The sequence below is a fragment of the Dreissena polymorpha genome, chromosome 3 (assembly GCF_020536995.1).
Source record: "Dreissena polymorpha isolate Duluth1 chromosome 3, UMN_Dpol_1.0, whole genome shotgun sequence".
NCBI classification, from domain to species: Eukaryota; Metazoa; Mollusca; class Bivalvia; order Myida; family Dreissenidae; genus Dreissena; species Dreissena polymorpha.
Window position 1 is genome coordinate 81120330 of NC_068357.1, and position 25532 is coordinate 81145861.

The window sequence follows — 25532 nt, forward strand, 5'->3', positions numbered from 1 at the left end:
TAATTAATGATGTGTGTATTTTTATAATCATGTCATTTTGTAATAAAGTCGATTTCGCATCATAATCATAAAGAATTTTACATTTGCATCTTCAATCTTCATGTCTGCGCTTTAATAGATATCAGGAACCTGTACAATAGTATTGCCCTCTGGGAAATTGAGCTTTAGGCACATGCATCAAGCTCAATTTCCCAGAGGGCAATACCATTGTACAGGTTTCTGATATCTATTAAAGCGCAGACATGAAGATTGAAGATGCAAATGTAAAGTTCTTTATGATTATGATGCGAAATCGACTTTATTACAAAATGACATGATTATAAAAATACACACACCATTAATTAAAGATGATAATTAATCTTCTGCATTTAAAACAAAAATGTAACCAATAAATAAAACACAAAACTAAACTCATATCTCATGCACAAACTCACAGTAACTGCAGGTAAATCAAGGAAAGCACTTCATATCAATCAAAGACTGAGGGCACATCAGACAAATTTTAATTATCATAATCCATCCTTTTATACCTAGTTTCCACATACCTACTAAAACAGCATAATGTTTTTCTCTGACACTAAGCTTTCTTGAACTTATAGCTTTTGGCTGTGAAAAACATCATTCATTTGAGTAATAAGCATTCACTAAGCGCAAGGGCTTTCCTGATGTACACATGAAGTCACTGAATCTTGTCAAATTAACGCAAAATAAAAGTCTGGTTAGCTAGCACATAGTAAATAATCACATGATAACATAACCATTTCTTCATTACCTTTCATACTTGTACTAACACATGTTCTAACTCAACCCACACATGGAGTAAATCACATGGCAAATTTGCTTTAAAATCTACACAGTAGTTCCCCCTTCCAAAATAACTACAATAGGACTAATGATTTCTACGGTAAAAAATTACCGAAAAAGAAATGTGCTCATCGATGTTCATTATTTATTAAATATCTGACAAAAAACTTTTTTTCTTGTGATTATTTTAACATTCCAAAGCATGTAACATGTGACAAAGTCAGGCAAAACTTTGAAAGGACCTTTAGTTTCAAATACAGTACACTGCACAAATACATGTATCTTCCCAACAAGTCATTAACTTGTATTATATTAGTTTAATACCAAACTCGTACAGAGATAACCCGTGTAACGGTTTCTTATTGTAAATTTACAAAAATCACAAACTGATCATGATATGCAAATCCAAGTTTTGCCCAAATGTATATGAGACTCGTTCTGTAAAAACTGGTTATATGCATGCATGTATAGTGACGTCTAAGATCAGCCTGTGCATTTTGCACAGGCTTATCAATGACTACACTTTCCCCTTTTATGGAACTTAATGTGGACAGTGTCATCCCATATAATCCTGTGAAAACTGCACAGGCTAATATGGGATGACATTTTAAACACATACATTAAGCCCACATTTTCCAGAGCGGGGCTAATTGTGTTACATATGCAGCGTTTCAGTCAACCCACAGTGACTTACTGATGAGGTCATACTCTCCTTGTTCACGATTGGTCAATTTTCTGGTTTAAGCGTATTTGTGTTTAAGAAATGAATTTAATATTAGAGTATACCAGCGATGAGGAGCAGGAACAAGCGTAGGTACATGAATTTTGTGAAGTAGAAGGCCGTGGATTGGAAAACTGTTTGAGTGAACACACACAATTAAAGGACATCATTTGCACAGAGACAAACGGGCCTTCAAAAATCTGCTTGCCAGTTTTGCTGTGGACGACAAGCAGAAGGAGGACTTCCCATATATGTCCTCCAAACAAGACAAACACATCCTTAATCGGAGGAATAGACTATCTGACACACTTTGCTTGTCCGAAGCGGGAAGGTTAGCTATGCGTTTTCATTAAGACATAAAATCTTTTCTATAAATAAGTTATTATTTGTTACTCTTCTTGCATGTATTTTGCCCCGTCCATATGAACGATCTCCCAGAGCCTTCGATAATGTTTGCTATGGCGGCTCTGGGAGTACTTTTGCACCACTTCATAAACACGATGTCAGTTCTGTGCACAGATTTCGTGCACATCACTTAACAGACGTCGTTCGTAACCAATTAAGGAAAGTGATGAATTAACTTCAAAAACACATTAAATTTACCTGAGTGGCAGTCTACGGACGTTATCCTTTACATGCAAACTAAACAAACACACGACGATGAGAGTAAAATCGGTAGAGAAATCAAATATATTCTAATATGTTGTATTTAGTAAAGAAAATTCATATTTAACTTGCTACTTTTCAAAGAAAAATGTGCAGCAGTCAAGCATGGTATTGATCCTGATGTCCACCTACGCTGGGGCTTCTATTGCCCCGGCTTAAGGAATTGTCAAAGGGCATGTGGTGGTTATGGAAGATGTGCTGAAGAATTTTTCCAGTGCTTTTTTTAACATGTTGGGTTCCCTTGGAATAGGGAATAAGACTTGCTAACCGAGTACGGCAAACATTTGTGGTTAGATAATGAAACCATTTCCCTATTATCATGACCTTATAGTATTTCGGTAGTGTTTGTTTTCTTATCTTGAAAGCAACACTGTTTTAATCGATAGTCAATTACGTCTTCCCCTGACGATTTAGTGACCGATTACAGAACCTGAAATTCTGCGATATGGTTTTTAACGCGTAATTGTAACTGGGTCACAATTTGTGTGCATGTGTCGTTTGAACATGCAGCGAGTAGTCCGGAATTCCTTACACTGAACAGTGTTACATCCTTAATGTTATGCACAGACAAAGTAATGTAGCCAAAGTTCAGAGACTTTCTCTCGAATCAGCCTATGAAATATTCGAGTGTATTCATTAATGTCTGCTGCCGTTATGTAAAGGTCATTTAAGGTCTTATTTTACATTTTTAATTTCTATATGGTGTCAAAACAGTTTTGAAAAGAGAATTTCCGTCATGAAATTATATTCTTAGTGTGATAGGTATTTGATATTCCAACAACGTTCATTTAATATGATGGTGAATGCAAATTTTATTTTATATTAACTGGTTCTCTTTATACCATTGTCATCATATTTTCTGTGCTTTCAGAACGTCTTAAAAAGGACATGCCATTGTTATTTCGCCGAAATGTTCTCTATAGCATAAATAGGATGATAAACAATGCACACACATATCGACCTGTGAGCTAAGACACACTCTTTATAAATTTGAATGGGTTGTGTTTATTTAAAACTTGCGATACAAAAGCTATAACCCAATTTTGAAAAATGAGTTGCGTCTAAGATTATGGAATGGCGAACAACTTTAGTGCCATCAGCGGTTTGATTATTAATACTACATCTCATTAACATTGTGTAAAAGCCTTTTAAAACAACACACTAAATGTCTTTTGAGCGCTTACTTCCATACTATTTGAAGAAGAATCAACATTGAAAATACTTTTTACTTGGCTTTGTATGTCCAAGATGTCCTTTCGTGCTTCTTCTGCATCATCTTGTATGAAATTACTTATTGGCAAGTGTTGGTATTTGTGACTTTCTTATATAAGAAACGATATGCATACTGCAAACAGCATGCCAATGTTTGCGTGCCCATGCTTTCAGTACAACTTAATTGTACACAGTCATATGTTATAAATTAGTTTTATTTATAGATATTTTTGGTTCTTAGAGCTTTTAAAATCACACCTATTGGGTCTAAAATGTGTCATTTTATTTATATTGACGTATATAGTAAATGCCTTTTACAATCTTCTTCCCTGAAACCGCCCAGGCCAGAGGTTTAATTCGTGGTGTGTTACATCGTCTAGTGGCAGTCTACTTTGTTGGTTCGAATCATTCTTCTACGGCCAAAATTAGCCAAGCTCAATGGGTCAATGGATTTATAAAGACCTGCATAAGAAAACTTTGGAATCTTATGAAACCGAAAACGCCAGGGCTTTAATATTTCGTGTGTAATATCGTCTAGTAATCCTCCATAAGGATCCTGGGGTCAAAACTGACCACGCCAACGGGGTCACATTATTTATATACTGGCAAATATATAGTTACCGTTTAATTATTTAATAAAATCTTTTCAGAAGTCACAGAGCTTTAATATTTGATACGTAATTTAACGTAATGGTCCTCTACAAAGGTTTCTCAAATTATGCCTGAGTGGTCAAAAATGGCCACGCTACAGGGTCACACAACTTATATAGACTTAGGAAGTGATTTGTAAAATCTTTTCTCAAACGAAAAAGCGAAAGCTGTAATATTTGGCATATGACATCTGATAATGATCCTCTGCTAAGTTTTTTTTAAACCGTGTCCCTGGTGCCAAAATTGGTCCAGTATATACGATGATTGAATACATTCCTTTATTCTCATAGTTGTCACTGCTTAGCTCTTTATTGTTTTATTTATTATACCATGTTATTACAATTTTATACTCATCGAGTCTATGCTACAACTTTGGTTCAATGTAACATCCTCTTACAATGGACACCGAAGAGCCATGTTAATTGAGGACTGGTCATTGCGTTTACAAATTGATCATTACCAACTAGTAACCGTTACTTGATGTGCAATTGTAAGTATTAAGCCAGTAACTTACATTTGAAAGCGTGCAACAAGTGACACAAAGAGAACTTATGTGTTCTGTTTGGTGTTTCCCTTGAACATTTAGCATGGAATATGGAAATGACATTTCGCAGAGTATTTGAAATGAAGCTTTAACAGTTTTCTTGAACGAGTGAGTTATGTTATACATCGGTTATCATTAACCAACTTAATCCATCAATTGGAATTTCGATAATATAGTACATTAATCAGCAAAAATGGACGCCACGTCGCTCCTCCATACATTATTCATGTTGGTGAATGTGACCTCTTATCAATTTATAAATAATAACTCATGCATTGCAACATATGTAGACAATGACTGAAAACGCGAGTAAAAACGAATAGCTTGGTCGACGTATCACGAATTTTACCGAGTTTTTACGAGTGACACAAAAACGAAAGAAGAAAGTGATTAATACATTTTCAGAAAATTGTTCATTGTCGATCTATTCTGAAATAAATGGCTACCGGAGGCAAACATGCACAGGAACTGAAAGGATCAGATCAAGTTATAGATTTTAGCTGTACATTCTGCAGCGAAAACGAAGGGCTTACAACTGAGGCTCAGTTTTACTGTAAAGAGTGTGTTAAATGTTTCTGCACCGAATGTGTTATACTTCACAATGGATTGTACAAGAAACACGTTGTCAGCGGAAGGGAAGAGAAAGATGAATGGCCAGTTAATGAATCAAATTTAGGCCTCGAGAAGTGCGATCAGCATCCGGATAAGGACATCGAGCTGTTTTGTGAGGACCACAGTCAACTGTGTTGTCTACTGTGTCAGTTTACTAACCACAGGTATATAGTTTCATTATTCAAATCGATAAATAACACGCGTTGCACATTTTCTGTAAGCGTGTAGCATGTCTATATGTAGTATCGGCCCTCTTAAAGGGACCGTCAATCAGATTGACGAAAATAAAGAAAAGTTCTAAAATACCGTATTTTTTTACAATTATTAGTTTTTATTGATTAAATATCACGACTGGTATATTACATTACTTGAAAAAACTTCATATTTTTAGTATATTTGGAAGTAAAATTTCGCGATGTGAAATTAAAAGTACATCGCGAAAATAGGTGACATAACGATTTACACACTATAAATAATGCAAATAGATTGATCATTTTATATATATAATATATACAATTCTCTACACATGCACAATTTGCATTCCTGGATTTACCACGTGACGATGATGATTTATCTACTTGCGTTATTTATAGTTAACTGGTGTTACCTGGTACAAATACCAAGTAAAATTTCATTACCGAATATACTAAAAATATGAAAACTGAACAATTTTTTGAAGTACTGTATTATACCAGTCTTAGTATTTTAATCAATATAAACTAATACTTGTAAAAAACTACGATATTGTAGAACTTTACTTTTCTTTTTTTCGTCAACCTGGTTGACGGTCCCTTTAATGATTATATACGAATTTCTTGGAGAATGAAGTAATATCTAATACTTAATTCCGGCTCTCTTTCAATCAAGTATTCGGAACACCGGAAACAAAGAAAATTCTCTGAAACAGGGCATGAGTAATTATTATTGGAAATAATATGTATTATTAACAAGGTAACTGATATCATTTTTTTTAACTGATACCAATTTTTAAGACCAATATCTTTTTTTTTCATGTTTTCATCTGTTACCGGTAATCAAGTACAATCAACTTATTGTCTTCTGATATGCAAGTCCCGGTTTAAACATGTGCTCACTTCCTACACTATTTTCTTATCAACAGGTTATGCGATGTCGTTTTTGTTGCTGAAAAAGAACAAGGATTTCAACCAACTGTAGACACTCAAGCAATTATAGCGAACATAGAAAGCCAGCTTATTCACGTTAAGGAAATGATGTCATTTAGGGACAAGAAAAACATATCGTCACAGGAATCATACAAGAAAACATCTGAAGACATAAAGGCTCTTCGAAAACACTTTGAAGAAATGTTTGATAAAATTGAGAAGAATACCATAAGAGACTTGGACAATAAGATGGAGGAACTGAAAGACACTCTTAAATCTGACATGGAAAACCTAAGTCAAGTGGACGTTAATTTGAAGCGTATCAATGCGGCCATTTCTGCTCAAACAAGGAAAGGGTATCCATTGACCTTTATGATGGAAATGAAATATATGAACATTATGTCTACTTCAGAAAGTATATTAGACGATTTGGATGAAGGTAACGATGCAGTGATCACATTCGAATGCAATCCTGAAATAGAATCTTTTGTTGACCAGATAATGAGCTTTGGACAATTTTGCATCTCAAAAAGTCCAAGTACGACCCCTGTATATATAAGTCCTAAACACATTGATCAGCATTGCATCAGAATGTCGCATGAACGTGTGTGTGACATACGTGGCATATGCGAGTTGTCTGATGGGACACTAGTAATTGCAGACAGAACCAACATTTCAATCAAAGTGTTGGACGACAAATACAACGTTGTACATCACATGACTCTAGCTTTTCCACCAAACGATATCTGCTGTGTTAGCTCTACCAAGGTTGCGGTCGCTATGAACTCAATGACTGGTGGTCAAATAATTGTCCTTAACGTCACAACCAAGAACGTCACTGTTGAAAACACATTTGAATTTAAGCACAAATGCACTGGCATCACCTCAACTGAATACAGCATGTTTGTCACCACAAATACGGCTTTATTGCAGTATAAAATGACCGCAGCTATGGAATTCGTGAAAACTATTTACGAAGACACATCCTCGTTTCTCACTGGTAAGTGTACCCCTTAACATTAATTTGTATTTTTTCCATAAAAAAAAAGAAAAATATAACGTCATTGTCGTTTCTAAGTTTGTTCAAAATCGTATATGAAACAAACGGAATACTTAACTTAGTAGAATGCAATTACCGGTACTAAGTTGCTAAATTTATTCAGGATTTAAAGTCCTATCACATTTTTTGTGAGCTTATGGTAGACATTGTTTGTTTTATTTTTACGACCATACACTCGTAAAATATATCTTTACAGTGAATAAATGTGCTAAACGCACGAACAGGCAAACGATCTACGTGACAAACTACAATCACAGTCAGCTCCTCGAAATTTCGAGGAATGGAACTGGGAAAATGTGCACGAGTTATTATATAACAAACCCAACGGGTGTGCACGTAACTGAACTCGGGCAAGTTCTCGTTTGCACTTACAGCTCAAACACCGTGGTTTTGACTAACGAACACGAGTTCCACAGTACCATACTGGCCGAAAAGACGGATGGAGTAAAGCGCCCGCAGTCTGTCTATTACAGCAAGATGCGTCGCGAAATAATTGTTGGACAAAATTGTAACAGACTATTAGTCATTAAAAATTGCATTTAATTAATGAAAACCACGTTCTGCATGTACAATTTTAGTGTTCGTTTTACTGTTTGTCTATGTTTAAACCATTATTTCTGGTACCAAAATGTGTAATTTTAATAGTTGTGTGAGAGTGTATTATTGAAGTGTGTATACAAACATAATATTCACATAATTATTAAGATTAGCATGATCATTCATATATGTTTTTGTACATATTTTAGATCAACATGAATGTGTTTCCTCTGACGGCAGATTTGTCTATTTGTTATGGGATAATTTTGAAAAAATCGTAAATACATCACTTAATAAAAGAAAATTAATGTACGATACAAATGAAACATCGGCATATAAATGTCTTATGTTTCACAAAAAGCAACAGCTTTAAAAAAATAACATCAAACGAAATGCAAGGTCAATAATAATTGGGATACACAAGTTATCTGTGCGCGTTCCTAGTCTAGATGATAGAATCAAGTTTGAGAACGCATGTTGCCTTGCAGCGTCTCTTCGATTTACTGAACACGATAAAAGTGAGAAGTATTATCAAATACATTAACCACACCCGGGACTGCAATCCTGGTCGTGACACTAGTTTAATCCCGCTCTCAGGTTGTCATGTGTTAATGTGATTTTTGGTATAAATGAGACTGGATTGAACTGGATTCAAAACATGTGCGCCAAACCTGGGTTGAACGTCAAATGCTTTGCTAATTGTTTAGCTTTGATTGTTCTGTGAAGGTTACCCTTAGTTTTAATCAATTGCATGCACAAGTTTGAATTTATTGTCGTACGCTATGTTGGTTTTGGCCGAAAAATAGTGCAAAAGAGTTTCCGATGATATGAATGTATTTCTAAGCAAGGGAATTAAAGTACCTTTTGATTATTTAAGTATGTGATAACATCGTTCGACGTTTCCAATATTGCACGGTTTAATAAGTAATCGTATATTGATATTATTCTTTTATTTACGTTGGTAAGATGCGCATACGGGACTTTTTTCACATCTTTGTTGAGCAGCCTTTGTCCCTTCGACATATGGAAAGAAAAAATGAATGTTAAGAAATTTAGAAAAAGCAAGTTGAGATCTTTTTAATTGTGAACATTTATGTCGCAAACACCTAAAAATTGTGAAACGCGTGTCGCAAACTTCTCAAAATTACGAAATTCTAATTTTCATAAATAAGTATACTTAAAGCATGTTTTCCTCTTTCATCATGTCAAATCATGTGAACGTATTGATACAGTGTGTGAACTTTAATATTGATAAATTGATTTGATCTATCATATTAACACAAATGTAAAATCACTTATGACTTACCAGTATTTCTGTTGTTCTTTTCCATGACTTAAATGTGTTGAATGCTGATTATTTGAAATGATGCCAGTTTCCATGCTGTTTTGCTCTTTCGCTTGCAAGAGTATTCTTTTTTCATCACTTTAACAAACATTTACTGCGAATGAACACAACATTTGACATCTGACTTCCAATGGATGTACATGTCGAAACGTATCTCATTTCTACTCTGATGTTGTTGTGAGCATTTTAAATTATTTATATGAAGTGCCGGCATATATGCTACAACATTATAATGAATGTGTAGAAGTTAAATTTCCAGTTCATTAGTCACTGTTCGTATCTTGTCAGCTGCTTGTGTTCGTTGGTAGAAGAAGTCACACTATAAAACACATTTACATCATACAACTTTTGCATGGAACGTGATGATCGTCGTCTGTTTTGTTTAAATACTGCAAATAATTGTGTGAACAATAAATTATATTAACGGGAACCAACTTGTATTACATGGTGTCATGTTGACGTACTATAGAGGCAGTTTTCCGACGTTGAATAAACCGTATGAAGCTGTCTCCTTAAATGAATTAAACTAGAATTTTACTTGGATAAATTAAGTTAAACGAGCAGTTTCATCAGTTAAGTTAAAGATGCAACTTCAGTCAAAATTAAAAATAAAAGGGCAGTTTCGAAATGAGGTAAAATGGCCAATTTCCTTAGTTACTTAAAAGGGACATGTTCTCACGGTAAAAATGTATAAGGGATAGTTTCCTCAGATAAACCACTCAGTTAAGTTATGCTTAAGGGATAGTTTCCTAAATAAAATTTGTTTATTTTGTTAAGTTGTGCTTGCATGCCTTTTTCAACAGTATTTAATTCATATCAAGGCCGTCAATTAACCAACTGACATTTCTTGGGCAACATCACTACTTTTGATCAGAGTAAAGGAGAGTGTGTGTTGAGGGGGGGGGGGGGGGGGGGGGGAGGCCGATAATGTAGTTCATGACCAATCTCCTCACAATTCTATTACCGAGCCATGGATTGAACCCGCGATCCTCGGATTTGTAGTCGAGCGCTATGCTTACTGAGCTAGACCTAGTTAACATGATAATCGGTTTAATTAACTTAAATGGGAAGTTTTACAGTTTTTTGTTCTGGAAAACTATTTCCGAACAGTATTTTTTTAAAGCACACCATGTGCGAAGTTATAACTTAAAGGAAAAAATGTTAATTTATTTTCGATAAAATGATCCTTCCTGGTTGAACTTCTCCGTTACATTTTGCTTAAAATAAAAATAACAATCAAACCAATGGCACGCAATTCTATAATTACAGAACTGTCGTTGATGGCATTCTTCTCAACAAGATTTCCAATAAGTCAAGTTCGTTATGTAAAGTTATGTGACTGCATGGAAGCAAATGGACATAAGTCTTAATAAAGACAACAGTAGATATATTTCTGTTAATCGTGCAAAGCGCATAATAGTGTGTGTCCTATATTGAATTGTTTTGAAAAAGTTTGAATGTGGGTACGAGTATATTTGAAAAGACCAGTATCTTCTTTCGTGTCACTTTATCATGTAATTTGGTTATTGATATTGTAACTTTAAAATATGACATAATAAATATCAGAATTACCAGGTAATATGTCATTGCAAACAAAACAATATAGCCGTCAAAGAGGTGTTGAGATTTTTAACTACATGTAGTTTTTGTTTTAAATAATGGTTTTCAAACGCAAACTTTCTTAACATCAATTATTATTGTGACATGTATTGCTTTGAGGAAGATTTAGGCTTTGTACGCATAGGTTTGCTTACGTGTCTAATGTTATGTTGTGGTTGACAACTGAATGGTTTAAGCGCACGTTTTCAAAATCCATTCATAGACTTGATAAGGACGAATAAACATCACACTTCTAAGTTTGAATACATACAGATTACAAATAGCGCTTATGTCATTATCATCCTGTTCTTAATATCTTTAAAATTGCTGCAATTTGAGTTGTTGAGTGATAAGTATGACTCAATATGAACGTGCATTTAGAATATGACAATTTCAACCGTATTCTTTATTTTTAAATTTACGTCTAAGAATTTAAGTCTTAATAATGAAAGCAAAAGAGTCGGTAGGGGAATAATGGGCCCAGGTTCATCCCTCTATCAAATGAGCCTCGATCTCGAAAAAAGCGGCTCAAAGCATGTGCGCAAAGTTTCGTCCCTGATTAGCCTGTGCAGTTCGCACAGGCGTATCTGGGACGACACTTTTCGCCTGGACTAGATTTTTGCTAAAAATAGACTTCCTGTTAACGAAGATACCATTTAAGCGGAATTTTTTTCTTTGATAAGCCTGTGCGGACTGAACAGGCTAATCCGGAACGACATTTTAAGCATAGGGTTAAGCCCCGTTATCTCGGGGCGAAGCTCAAGTGTATTCAATATAAAACATGCGGCAGTTACTTGCCTATCAAAGAAACTTATCCACAAATATATTAACTAAATGCCTACTATTTTATTAACAATATGCATACATAAGTAAACATCTATGTAGTTTATGAATAGAGATAGATACTAGCTTCATACTGAATCGGTAACAGACAGCAATTTCAAATAGATATCGACGAAGATAACATTATTTCCAATCGAAATTGACAAAATATTTCGCATGTATTCATCTTTGACCACACAAATAACGTGCACCAGCAAACCTAGCGGACTTTATTTGATATTTGAAGGTAAAACCATAGACAGATAAGACAGAACCAACAAGAAATGAGCCGTGTTCTGGGAAAACTGGGCTTAATGCATTTTCGTTTAGTGCCTCTTAGAGTAGCCTGTGCAGCCCGCAAAGGCTTATCAGAGATAACTCTTTCCACTTTTAACGAATTTTTTGTTTAAACGAAGTGTCTTCTAAACGAAATTCCAGTTTATGCGGAGTGTCGTCCGTGATTAGCCTGTGCGGACAGCACAGGCAAAGCTGGGACGAAATTTCGCAAGGTTTCTATTTCCTGAATAACTCCGTTGAGCTAATTTTCTTGACAAATTATTTCATTGTGTATCAATAATCTTTTGCAAATTTTCTGGAATTAAATATGTATTCCAATGTTCTTGATCTTAAGTAATTCTAGTGCAAAATCTATAAACTTAAGATGGAAAACATTGCATAATTGTTTAATAAGATCAAAAATAAAATCCTGTTCTATTTTTAAATAAAGCTATTCTGACTGAAATAAACTCACCCCTGGCAAAGTTTCGCTAAATGTTTGGAAAAGCGTGTGCCGCTAGCTTCCTTGTAGCAAATTAGCTTCCAGCAGGTGTCCTTTTTGAATACCCACCGTGATTACGATGTAGTGACGGTATAATAAGGTATGTTTTTCCTAAAAAAACAAAAAAGTAAGTCGTGTACATAAGAATTAACAAAACATTGTATAACAGGGTTGCAACTGAAACAAATTCAGTTTTCTGACAGCCATCAGTCCAATGTCTATGTCATACAATAAAACAATTCCACAACATTGGTATGTATACCTACCTAAGGATTTGCTCTATTTAAAGACAATAACAACTTATGGCCTAAAATATTAAAGACCGACCGACCGATCTACCTTCCTGCCTACCCCCGCACCTTCCTATCCGCCTAAGCTCCTATCCGCCTACCAACCTACCCGCCTTCCTGCCTGACTGCTCACCAACATGCCTGCCTGCGTACGTACGTACGTACAAACCTACCTACCTGCCTGCCTGCCTGCCTGCCTGTCTGCCTGCCTGCCTGCATGCCTGCCTGCCTTGTTGCCTGCATGCATGAATTTAGATGAACTACAAGTATGTCTGGACGATTGTTATATGGCAATAATGAGAAGAAAATGACCTTAAAAACAGTGTTAGCCATTTTTTAATGGGACACTATGGGCGTTCGATTATCCAGGATTGCCAGTCAATGGTATCAAGGTTGAAGTCTCCACTTAAAATGATAATAGATTTTGAGATTGCATTTATTCTGCTTAAGGATATGTTTAGTTGTTCAAGTGAGGTATCATTATTTGGTTGTAGTCTGTAAAATCAGCCAATGAGGATTTTCCTTGAATTGGGGTGATTTCAGCCCCGACTATCTCGCATTCTGTATGCAGTTTCCTCGCCTCTGAAGAAAGAAATTGATTATTTACAGCAACACGGACCCCGCCATGGCATTGGCCTGTCCTGTTTGGCTCTCGGTTTCTCCTGTATACTGTGAATTTATCATGGGAAAAGAATTCATACGACGAGACAGTTGGATCAAGCCAGGTTTTAGTTCCAATAACTACATCAGGGCAAGTAGATTCTATAAGGAGGTCTAGTTCTGTTTTTTTTTAAGTGATTGAAAATTTTGGCTAATAATTTTAAGAGGTTTGTTAATGTTTTTAGTTTGATGATGTTGTTTTTGTGTGTTTTGCTTTTGGTTTAGGTGAAGATGTGGCAAAGGGTTTACCGTGGCTATCCAGGTGGCTTAGTACCGAGAAATTATTAGAGAGTGGGAGGCTGTCACTATGGTTGAAGAAAGAACTAGAGAAATTTGGCAGACCACATTTTAGACAGTGCTAGGAAATATTGCTATTGTCCATAATGGCATACATAGTGTCCGACATGACATGCCACCCAAGGAAGGTGGTACCAGGTTTTGCAGGTGTCACATGCCAGCGCTTTGTTCTACTATGTCACACTTTTACCACAGGAACAACATGACAATCTCGGAGTTCGAGGACCGGGGTTGAGCTCTGCTTGGTTTGAGAGTAAAATTTTAATTGGTTGGAGATAAGATGCATTTTGTTGGTAGGAAATGCTTTTTAAGCTGGAAGATCCAGTAGTAGATACTTACTTGTTTACTAATTTCAGTAGAGTTTTTATCAGGGCAGTGTATTTGTGAGTATATGAGGGTTGAAATAATTTTTGATAACAACTTTGTTGGGAGATTTTAACAAGTTGAGAAGAAAAAGTGTAATGATAAGTTTTGAGTATACTTTCCATTTAATTGGTTTATTTGAGGGCAGAGAAGAACAGATTTAGAAGATTTTAGAAGGGATGTCTTTGTTTATCAAAACAATGCTATCAAGGGATGTCACTCTATTGGTTTTGTTGTTGTTGTTGTTATTGTTTTTGAAGTTTCCCTTGTAAACAGGACCTGTAACTACATACACTTACGTAAAAAGGGTGAATAAGGAAGCGTTTCTGGTTGTAAACAATACAAAATACACTTAGCTTCGGTTTTACGGTAAGTTCGGAGGCATGTATGGCATGAATGTATTTAACAGGCTATGTGATAAACGGTAATTTTAGTGCACACATTTTATTTTAAAAATAAGTACGGTCTATTCTTTTTCACCCCCTATTTGAAAAATAATATCTTATTTTAATGGTTAGCGTACATTATGTATTTTTATTTTGATACACTGTTTTACGCAAACTAACCACGCTAAAGCTTCAAATATTGATATGTCGACACAGCGACCAAACGCATTATTTGTTACTAAAAAAATATTTCATCAGACAAAAATGGCATTGATTCCTTTTTTTCTCTCTTTCTTACACTACGCAAAAAAGAAAAGTCCATAGAATTATCTGTTAGTTTAAATCAGTCAAAATATGTATATCGTATGTTTTTCTATTTTGAGCAGTTTTGGTAGATTTTACAAATACGAAAATTCCAATTATTCATTCGTGCCTGGCCGCGGAAAATTGGATTGGACACTTACAAAGGTCAGGTAAGGTAAAAAGCTGGCTTAGACAGCTACGCCGAATAATTTATTTAAATGTGGTTTGATTGATAATTTAATACAATGCTTGTTGATACCAACAACAACAACAACATAACCTTTATAAAGCTCAAATCACAAATACAGTGACACAGGAGTATACAGTGACACTACATCTTTTACAAAAAGTTATTAACAATTAAGACATGGTGTTTAACTCTATATAGAGAATAGAGGAGGAAAGAGGAGTGGGTGGAGAAAAATAAAATATGGGACATACATTTGCATTGAGTGGGGGAATGTTGATGTTAATCTGAGAAACAAACATTATTTCCTTTAGCCTGAAATATTTTACCAATAAATTTATGATAACAATTATGTTGTTCCTTGAATAAAGTATGTTATTATGTGGGTCGTCATCATAGCTCTGAAATCTGGCGACTACTTTTTTCCTAAGCGCCAATCTAAATAATAAAAACGAAATTACTTAAACTTCATTTTGATATGTAATGACTTCTGAAAAAGGCTGTTGACATTTTGATCTCAACAGTCAATACGACACTTGGAATTTGAATATCAATGAAAGCTCTGTTCAAATTTAGCTAGAAGCATAACGTTTTTATTACAAACAAAGGACGATACACAAAAAATGCACAACTACCTATCATAAGAAATAATGCATTCGAATTTGAATGTTGTACGTGGACATACATTATGTAGGAGAACTTTTCCTGAAAATGTTCAGCGAAAGAACAGGTTGACAAACGCTCATGGCTATTTCATTGTACAATTTATATATTATACAATGTTGTTAAAAGCAGAATGCGCAACGCAGATCCGGCAAAAACTGTTTGGGTCAGATTACATGTATCTGAACAAAGGAAGTTGCATAATTACATCATCAGCTTGGGCAACAACTTTGTATAAGGCGTGGCGTCAGCACGGCATAAAAAATATATAATAATTGCATTCATTTATTTCAAAGATAATTTTATGAGATACTGTCATATCTGCTCAACAGCTAAATACATTTAAATTGACAATTAATTGCATTTATAATGTTCAAAGATTTGTTACTGAGATAAATATTGTCAAATCAGCTTAACAGATACACTTATTTTCGAAAAAATCTAGACAAATAGCGTCGCTGACTAGTTGCATTTTTATGGCCTTAAATCCATACTTTAACAAACAAAAGCACTATTTTCTTACCGAAAGTATACAATATAGATTGCTTTGAGCATTTAAGTGCTTGTTTATAAACAATAATATTAAAAATAAGCTATATTTGTTGAATAAGATGACCAGTCTCAAAATTAAGCCCATGAGAATAGTGACTTGAATATTTTACCGCAAAAAATCCACATTTTAACACGCAAAAAAACTAACCCGGAGAAGGCAATAAACAATCCTTATAGCATTTGCATATCTGTTAGTAACCAATAGCATTATCAGAAAGCTATACTTTCTGACAAGATGAACACTTGAAAAGGTTAGCACATACAAAATATTGACTTGCATATTTTAGGGCAAAAAAAACACACATTTGAAAAGAAAATCACTTTTTTCTATTCCAAAATATGCAAGAAACATTGCTTGTAGCATATTAAGGTCTGTTTTATAAACAAAAAATATTTTCCTGATTTTAATAACATACATGTATAGAAAATTGTATACCTCCTTGTATGGAACAAACATCGACTTAAGCCTTTTCGGGCCTGATTGTGACCAATTACACAGTAATTAAGCTTTCTTTGTTAAATAAGATTAACAGTTAGAAGTTTTATGCACATAAGAAGCCTGACTTGTATATTTAACGGCCTCAAATCCACATTTAAACATGAAAATAGGTCACATAAAAATATTTGCATGCTTTATATTACTTATGTAAAACACACAACGCTATTTATACATACACTTAAGTGTGACGAAAAGTCAACAATTCCTAAAACAAATATCTGGAGCTCTATTCGGTACGTCCGAAAAGAGTTAAGTCTGAAAATTAGTCGCCGCCGAATTTCCGTGAGTTTTTTTGCAGAACTTACAGAATTGTTAGACGTGATATATATATATATATATATATATATAGATATATATATATATAGATATATATATATATATATATATATACATGTTTATATATATATATATATATATATATATCTATATATATATATTATATATATATATATATATATATATATATATATATATATATATATATATATATATATATATATAAATCACGTCTATGCAGCTGGCGTATGCTACTTTCGATTAAAATATTTTACAAAAAAATGTGTTCTGTCGCTTTAAACGATTTCATTGCGGACATACAAAAGACTTTCTTGATTTTATGGTGTGTTTGGACGTTATGAGAAAATTTCCGTAAAAGCAAGATTAGCTCTAGGGTCCATGGTGTCAAAAGATAGCAATATTTTGGTCATTTAAGTGGTTGACCCAATATAATAGTAATATTGAATAAACACCTATGAACTAACATCCGTTGCCATGGTAACCATGGAAACGCAAATTTGCCTTAATTTCAACACGAAAATATGGCATTTTGGATGTTTTTTTAGAACATTTACTCCGAGGAATTGTACAATCGTATCACCATTTATTTATAGTAGAACTTGTCATACAAAACAAGTTAGGTTTGTGCTTTATTCTGATTTTTTTCTGAGACTTGTTTTATGTGTGATTTTTTTAGATTTTCTAAACATGTTTACATTTCAAATTGTCTTCGTATGAATTGCCGACGGGATTTTATATCAACAATATCAATTTTGTAGGGAGCATATATAGTTGGTTCATACACAAAAAATGGACTGTGCAATTCATACAGTTTGACAAAAAATATGTCAAATATTGGCAAATTTCCATTTTTTATCAAAAAGAGAATTCTTGTCAACTTATGAAATCAAATATTGGAGTTACAAATATTTTACAAAGTAGTTCAATTAGTAACTTCTATATGCATTCACCATAGCAAATGTATAAACTGAAAATCTAGAATGAGTTTACAATGATTTGAATTTATTTGAGGCATTCAAGCCTGTGGTAAAATCCTTACCTCACCCACATATTTCGGCATTATTCGTCCTGAAACTTAAACTTTTGTTTCTATTGTTCACATATGTTTACCATAATTATTTTACTTTCCGTCACATATATTCCTATAATTGTTCAGCTTCCGTTGAATGACTACGTATGCCATGAAAGTATTGCTGCCATGATAACGATATGGAATTGAAGGCCAATTACCAAAAGATGTTATATTTTTCAAGATTGTCTTTAGAAAACATAAATAATGATATAAAATTAGTTAATTATGTTCATCAAGACTAATAATATGCTTCATTTTCGATAAGGCATTATAACGCTGTTAAACTCGTTACCATGTTAACAAATGAGAAAGAGTATTTTTATAATAGACCACAATATCTGGTATTAAAGCCAGAGAAGCAACCTAGTGTAATTGTACAGTACTCATTTTGATTGCTATTCAAACTTTCCATGAGTTACTTGCTAAAGTGAAGTTGTAACAGGACACTGAATAGTATACATTGAGGGTCCTTCATAGAGATATATTATACAGGTATGGCAATACGGGCAGCTATACAATCGATCGCACAATCCGTATAAACAGAACCTTTGAAATAATAATAAGACAGTATTCCAAATTAAAACTGTATATATCTTCAGAAAATAAGTACTTTTTGGCCTGGGGCGTAGCCCAAAGGCCATAGTAATGATACCAATTTCTGAGCCTATCCGAATCGACTGGCTGCCAAAAACCAAATTCTTTTTGGAGACATTATATTTGGTGTTTATAAACATATTTGAAAATATTGCCATTTTAGTTTTTCGTTAACAAGACATTCCAGAAAAAAGAAAATTAAAACAAAATCACGATCATTCTCGGCAATAGACGAAGTAACCGGGTATTGTATTTCACTTCCCAGATCGAGCGCGCAAATCAAGCGCGAAAAGTTCTTCTTGAGAAAAAGTATGTAATACAAAGCTATTTAAGGCTATTGAAAGTGATTTATTTGACTCCATCAATAACAGTATTTTGCGGCCTTATTTTTGTTGTTGTTGTTGTACATCTTCACCGACTATGTAGACGAAGCTCTACCAGATCTGTAGAGTTGAACACAAGGTTATCATTCCCACCACCAGTAGTAGGGAGACATTGGACAGTACATCCTAAATGCTTTTTACGTCACACTAAATCTAGCCCCAGGCCTTCAGCGCCAACAGCGCTTTGATAACGATATGTCCCACAAACGATCTTGTATGGGTAACTCATGTAAAGTAAGAATTTATCGCATTTTGAAGGACCCAGTGTACATATTTGTAATAGTTCACAGATTTGAGTGACATGTGTCAAACAGTAAGTCTGGCCAGTTAGGTCATTTTTTAGCTATCAAAACCTTTCACCGGAAAAAAACTACAGATCTTTAACAACCATTCTCTGTAACCAATTTAAAAGTTTGGCACGCATTGTCTTCGATTTTCTTTTAACATCGCATGTTATCTATAACTCATGCATATAACATGAACAACGGCGTTTTCATCAAAATGCAGTTTGGTAACATGGAAACCCAAACCCCTATTTTACAACACAAAACGGCCATTTTTTAGCAGAAATTGACGGTTTTGATCCTTAAATGATTTTAATACGTAAAAAGAAAGGATGTTGAAGGGATTGCTTTCTCATAATATATACTTTCGTTATGACAATAAAGCATTTGTTAATTAAAATCAAACACCTGAGATGATCAGGCACGTGCTATGAAATATTGAGGTACCATGTAAAATACAAAATATTGATTTTGTGTTGTTGTTTTTTCAAGTAACATTTGTACATTCGTGCAACCACATAGGATACTGATAATATTTGTTCATGAAGGAACAAGAATTGTTGCCTCACTAAATAAAATAATTTTTTGGGGAATCTCAGTTTTTAATACTGTAACCATGGACACATAATTGGTATATTCTTGAAAACAAAAAATAGATTTTCGGACATAAGATAATACAGCAAAATTTTATTTGAAAATATAAAGCAATTTCTACAACAGGTATATAGACCAAGACATAAGCGTATGCTAAAGGTAACAATCTGCATATCTTTTACCATGGAAACGCACTAGATCAGGCCTTTCTTCATTAAATACATATGCATATCATATTTCATGGAGTTTTTACACCCAACAGCACCTTTCAAATTATGTTTTCTTTCGAATGGGCATAAATAAAGTTAATTTGTCTAATTTTGAAAAATTAAATTGGTTGCGTACAATGCAGTTTCCATGGTAACCAAGAAAATCGGTATAATTTGCAATTTTTTGCCACTTTTTGATCATACAAACTACTATGTGCATACACTCTTTAAAGTCATAATTTCGCAGAAACAACTTCACTTAAAACAGTGCGTAGAACATGTGTTTGTCTAATTTACCTTCTGCTGTCATGGTTACTAGGTAAAAAAAGCCATTTTTGCGCAGTATTTCGTTTTTTGAATCAAAAATGGGCATTAATTTGGCAAAATATAAGTGAAAAGTCACTTAACAATGGACCAGTATTTCAGAACTAAATGATATCTAAAAAAGAACAAATGATGGTGCAAAGTATTTGAGTGGTTGCCATGGAAACTATGGAAAATCAACCAAATTTAGCATATTTAATACGTAATTTGTGTCTGACATTGGGTATTTTCAGAATAAAAGGGTACATTTAATATGTATGCAGACGATAGTGATTTGCAAAGCTAGTTCTGATAATTAATGCGCCTCTGCAGACAATTTCACCCGTTGTTGCTATGGTAACCGTGTACTATTTGTCATAATTTCAGTAATGTTACCCTTCTTTGTCACATTTTTTACAATATAATCAGACCAAACGGGCAAAAAGGCACAAGCAACTAAGTTATTGTCTTAATTTTTTTACATTCTCGTATACACACAAATTTGTTACCAAAATTTCGGTGGTTGCTATGAAGTTATCAAGTTTTACACATCGACTACACAATTGCAACTAAAGCAATTGCAAATAGAATAAAAAACGTGATTGCGAACATAATAGACAATTCACAAACTGGTTTTATTAAAGGCAGATATATAGGAGAAAACATTAGATTGATTTATGACATAATTGACTTTTAAAATGAAACAAGCAAACCTGGTTTACTCTTTCTCGCGGATTTTGAAAAAGCATTAGAATAGTTTAGACCACAATTTCCTTATGAAAACATTAAAACACTTTAATTTCGGAAACTCACTTATACTGTGGGTAAAGACATTTTATAATGATATGCAAGCATGTGCTTCGAATAATGGACATATGTCTGACTTTTTTTCGAGTAGGACGTAGTTTTAGACAAGGCTGTCCTCTCTCGCCTTATCTTTTTATAATAGCAATTGGAATATTATCATTAAAAGTAAAGCATGAACCCAAAATTAAAGATATAACCATAACAAACACAAAAATTAAAAAATCCCTCAATGCTTACGACGTAACCTTTCCTTAAAGGGGTCAGAAAACTCGTTCAACAGTTTGATAAACACAGTCGAGTTTCGGGCTTAAAACTGAATACAAATAAAGTCAACTATTTTGCGAACCGGGTCCATTAAAAACACAGAAAACATATATTTCAGATGAAACAACACTTAGAATCATTTTTACAATTCAAAACAATAGAAGAGTTGAACATCATCTAATCCACAAACTAGATGAACTGTACACCTGCCTAAATAAATGGCAAAACATAAACTTTCTCTAATTGGGAAAATAACTGTTATAAAGACGTTTGCTATGCCAAAAATAATATACCCTTTGACGGTTTTGGAAAGCCCCGAAGAATCTGTATTAAATCTGATCAAACGCTTATTTACCTTCCTCTGGGACAATATACCAGGAAAAAAAGAAATATCATTAAACAAGACAATGAAAAAGCTGGTCTTAAAATGATAGATGTAAAAGCGTATAAAAACTCAATAAAAGCAAGCTGGGTAAAACGAATATTCAAAACGGAAAATAAAGGCTCCTGGAAAGACACTTACATTAAAGAAATAAAAATACGGTCTTAACTTAATACTTGAGGGAAATATACAATTAGATGATATGAGAGGTTAAATAAAACTACAGATTTATAAAAGACGTTCTTGTAAGTTCGGCTTGTATAAACTCTAATACAGACGTTAAATGTATATCACACGAAATTATATGGACTTACTATGGACAGCAGGTGTGATATAAGTAAAAGACATTAACGATTTTAATATATAAAAAAATGTTCCCTTTTCAAACTGTCCGAAATAAATTTATCTTACAAATACAGATTTTCCGAGATTTCACACTATAGTTTCTAGTATCCCAGACGAGTGGAATAAAAATTCAAACACGAAAATCAAACAAACAGAACAGACCTTTATTTTCAACAATTAAAAAATGCAAAAAAAAATGAAAATATTGTACAAACAATATAAAAACAAAAAAATAAATACAAAGTAAATAAATCTGAACTTATATGGGACAATACTTTCGACAATATATAACAAAGCCTTTTCAAGCTGTATTGATTCTAAACTTCGAACTGTTTAGTGCCTCAAATGAATTATAGCAACTAATAAGCTATTGCATAAACGCACAATTAGCGAATCTAGTTTAGGCGATTTCTGCAATATGGAGGTAGAATCCATACAGATTATTTTTTTGGGAATGTCGGGTAGTACAAAATGTTTGGTCTAAAATTAAACAATTTCTTGATTAAAAAGTTATTGCTTATTAATTAAATTTCCAAACAATTTCATTTGGACCTCAAACAAATTCACCAAATACAAAAATTTCAAATAACATCGACATCTTAGCAAACTATTTTATTCATAGGCAAGCTAGAAAAAAAGGATCCAAGAATCTTAGCATTTATTATCTATATAGATTTATAAAAAGAACTTGAAAAACCTATCGCAAGTAAAAAGAACAAGATGTTTTGTTTTAACAAAAAGTGGGATTGACTGAGGTTATCAGATTAATCAACAGTACTATGGGAATCCACAACAATCTATGCTTCTTTTCGTCTTTTCGTCAACTCTCTCTCTTTAGCTCAGGTAATCCAGGCCGCTGCTGCTACTACCTCTACTACTACTACTACTACTACTACTACTACTACTACTACTACTACTACTACTACTACTACTACTACTACTACTACTACTACTTCTACTACTACTACTTCTACTACTACTACTACTACTACTACTACTACTACTACTACTACTACTACTACTTCTACCACTGCAGCTCCTGCTACTGCTTCTGTTGCTGCTGCTGCTACTACTACTTCTACTACTACTAATACTACTACTACTACTACTACTACTACTACGACTACTTCTACTACTAATACTTCTACTACTTATACTACTCTCTCTCTCTTTCCCCCACCCACTCTCTCTCTCTCTGTCGTCTCCTTCTCTCTGTCCTCTCTCTCTGTCTTTCTGTCTCTGTCTCTGTCTTTCTTTCTCTGTCTCTCTCTCTGTCTCTCTTCTCTCTCTCTCTCTCTGTCTCTCCTCTCTCTCTCTCTGTCTCTCTCTGTCTCTCTGTCTCTTGTCTCTCTCTCTCTATCTGTCTGTCTCTCTCTCTCTCTCTCTCTCTCTGTCTGTCTGTCTGTCGTTTTTGTCTGTCTGTCTGTTCTGTCTTAGTTATCTGTCTCTGTCTCTTCTATCTACTCTCTCTCTCTCTCTCCTCTCTCTCTCTCTCTATCTCTCTCTCTCTCTATCTCTCTATCCTCTCTCCTCTATCTCCCATGTCTCTCCTCTCTCTTTTTCTCTCTCCTCTCTCTCTCTCCTCTCTCTCTGTCATTGTCAAAGCATTTTATCTTAGTTACCATAGTAACAGAACACAATTTTTTTTGAAAGTGTATGTAACTGAAACAGACGGATAGATTTCAGTTCATTTAAGGCATTTCTTGTACAATTTTATGCTGTGAAATGTGGCAATAAATGCAAAAAAAATCGATTATACATCGGTAACCATGATAACCACCTTGTTAAACATAATTTGGTGAAAAAATTAATCGTATGAATACGTTTATAATTTGTATACTTATAGGTTGTGTTTTAAACCCATTGTACAGAACATATAGTTAGAACTGACCAAAACAAGGCTAAAAATCATGCCGTTATGTCAAATCGTGCATGGTTACAATGTCAACAGTGACTGAAATTGCAAAACTTATTATTTTATTTAATGTCAGAACTAACTTTGAATATTACTTCTTTGGTAACATAGGATATTCTTATCCTTTGTCTTAGAATGTATATGAAATAAACTGCAATAAAAGTGAAAAAATCTTAGAAATACGGTTGATTTATCTTAGTTTCCATGGTTACCATTCGGAATCGTCTCATTTTGTTTTCGAGTTAACAGATATTTTGATACATTGATGTATTTTTAAATGAATTTGCACCTGTGTTTTGCAAAATTTATTACTTAAATTGATTAGGAAAATGGAAAAAAATGCCACAAAAATGTCATATTGAATGTCTGTCTGTCTGTCTGTCTGTCTGTCTGTCTGTCTGTCTGTCTGTCTGTCTGTCTGTCTGTCTGTCTGTCTGTCTGTCTGTCTGTCTGTCTGTCTGTCTGTCTGTCTGTCTGTCTGTCTGTCTGTCTGTCTCTCTCTCCTCCTCTCTCTCTCTCTCTCTCTCTCTCTCTCTCCTCTCTCCTCCTCTCCCTCTCTCCCCTGTCTCTCCTCTCTCTTTCTCTCTCCTCTCTCTCTCTCTCCTCTCTCAGTCATTGTCAAAGCATTTTATCTTAGTTACCATAGTAACAGAACACAATTTTTTTTGAAAGTGTATGTACATGAAACAGACGGATAGATTTCAGTTCATTTAAGGCATTTCTTGTACAATTTTATGCTGTGAAATGTGGCAATAAATGCAAAAAATATCGATTATACATCGGTAACCATGGTAACCACCTTGTTAAACATAATTTGGTGAAAAAAGTAATCGTATGAATACGTTTATAATTTTTATACTTATAGGTTGTGTTTTAAACCCATTGTACAGAACATATAGTTAGAACTGACCAAAACAAGGCTAAAAATCATGCCGTTATGTCAAATCGTGCATGGTTACAATGTCAACAGTGACTGAAATTGCAAAACTTATTATTTTATTTAATGTCAGAACTAACTTTGAATATTACTTCTTTGGTAACATAGGATATTCTTATCCTTTGTCTTAGAATGTATTTGAAATAAACTGCAATAAAAGTGAAAAAATCTTAGAAATACGGTTGATTTATCTTAGTTTCCATGGTTACCATTCGGAATCGTCTCATTTTGTTTTCGAGTTAACAGATATTCTTGATACATTGATGTATTTTTAAATGAATTTGCACCTGTGTTTTGCAAAATTTATTACTTAAAATTGATTAGGAAAATGGAAAAAAATGCACAAAAATGTCATATTTTAACGGGATGCCATGACAACAGAAGGTAAATGTGACAAACACATCCTCGACTTAATGTATTCAGCGGAGTTGTATTTTAGAATTTATAATTCATGAATGGTGTATGCATATA

The 25532-nt window shown here is 33.9% G+C and overlaps 1 protein-coding gene across 1 annotated transcript; it reads left to right on the forward strand.

Annotated features, from left to right (window-relative positions):
- Nucleotides 1–4836: 4836 nt before the first annotated feature.
- On the forward strand, nt 4837–9542 carry LOC127874949 (uncharacterized). The gene is made up of 3 exons (XM_052419654.1): nt 4837–5374; nt 6331–7334; nt 7591–9542. Exons 1-3 carry the CDS (start codon nt 5037–5039, stop codon nt 7935–7937), a joined length of 1689 nt encoding a protein of 562 aa, XP_052275614.1. The 5' UTR covers nt 4837–5036; the 3' UTR covers nt 7938–9542.
- The last annotated feature ends 15990 nt before the right edge of the window (nt 9543–25532 follow it).

Coding starts and splice junctions, on each gene's coding strand:
- LOC127874949 (XM_052419654.1), top strand. CDS start 5,037: ATGGCTACCGGAGGCAAACATGCACAGGAACTGAAAGGATCAGATCAA. Junction 5,375..6,330: donor TGTCAGTTTACTAACCACAG/GTATATAGTTTC, acceptor TCTTATCAACAG/GTTATGCGATGTCGTTTTTG. Junction 7,335..7,590: donor CACATCCTCGTTTCTCACTG/GTAAGTGTACCC, acceptor ATATCTTTACAG/TGAATAAATGTGCTAAACGC.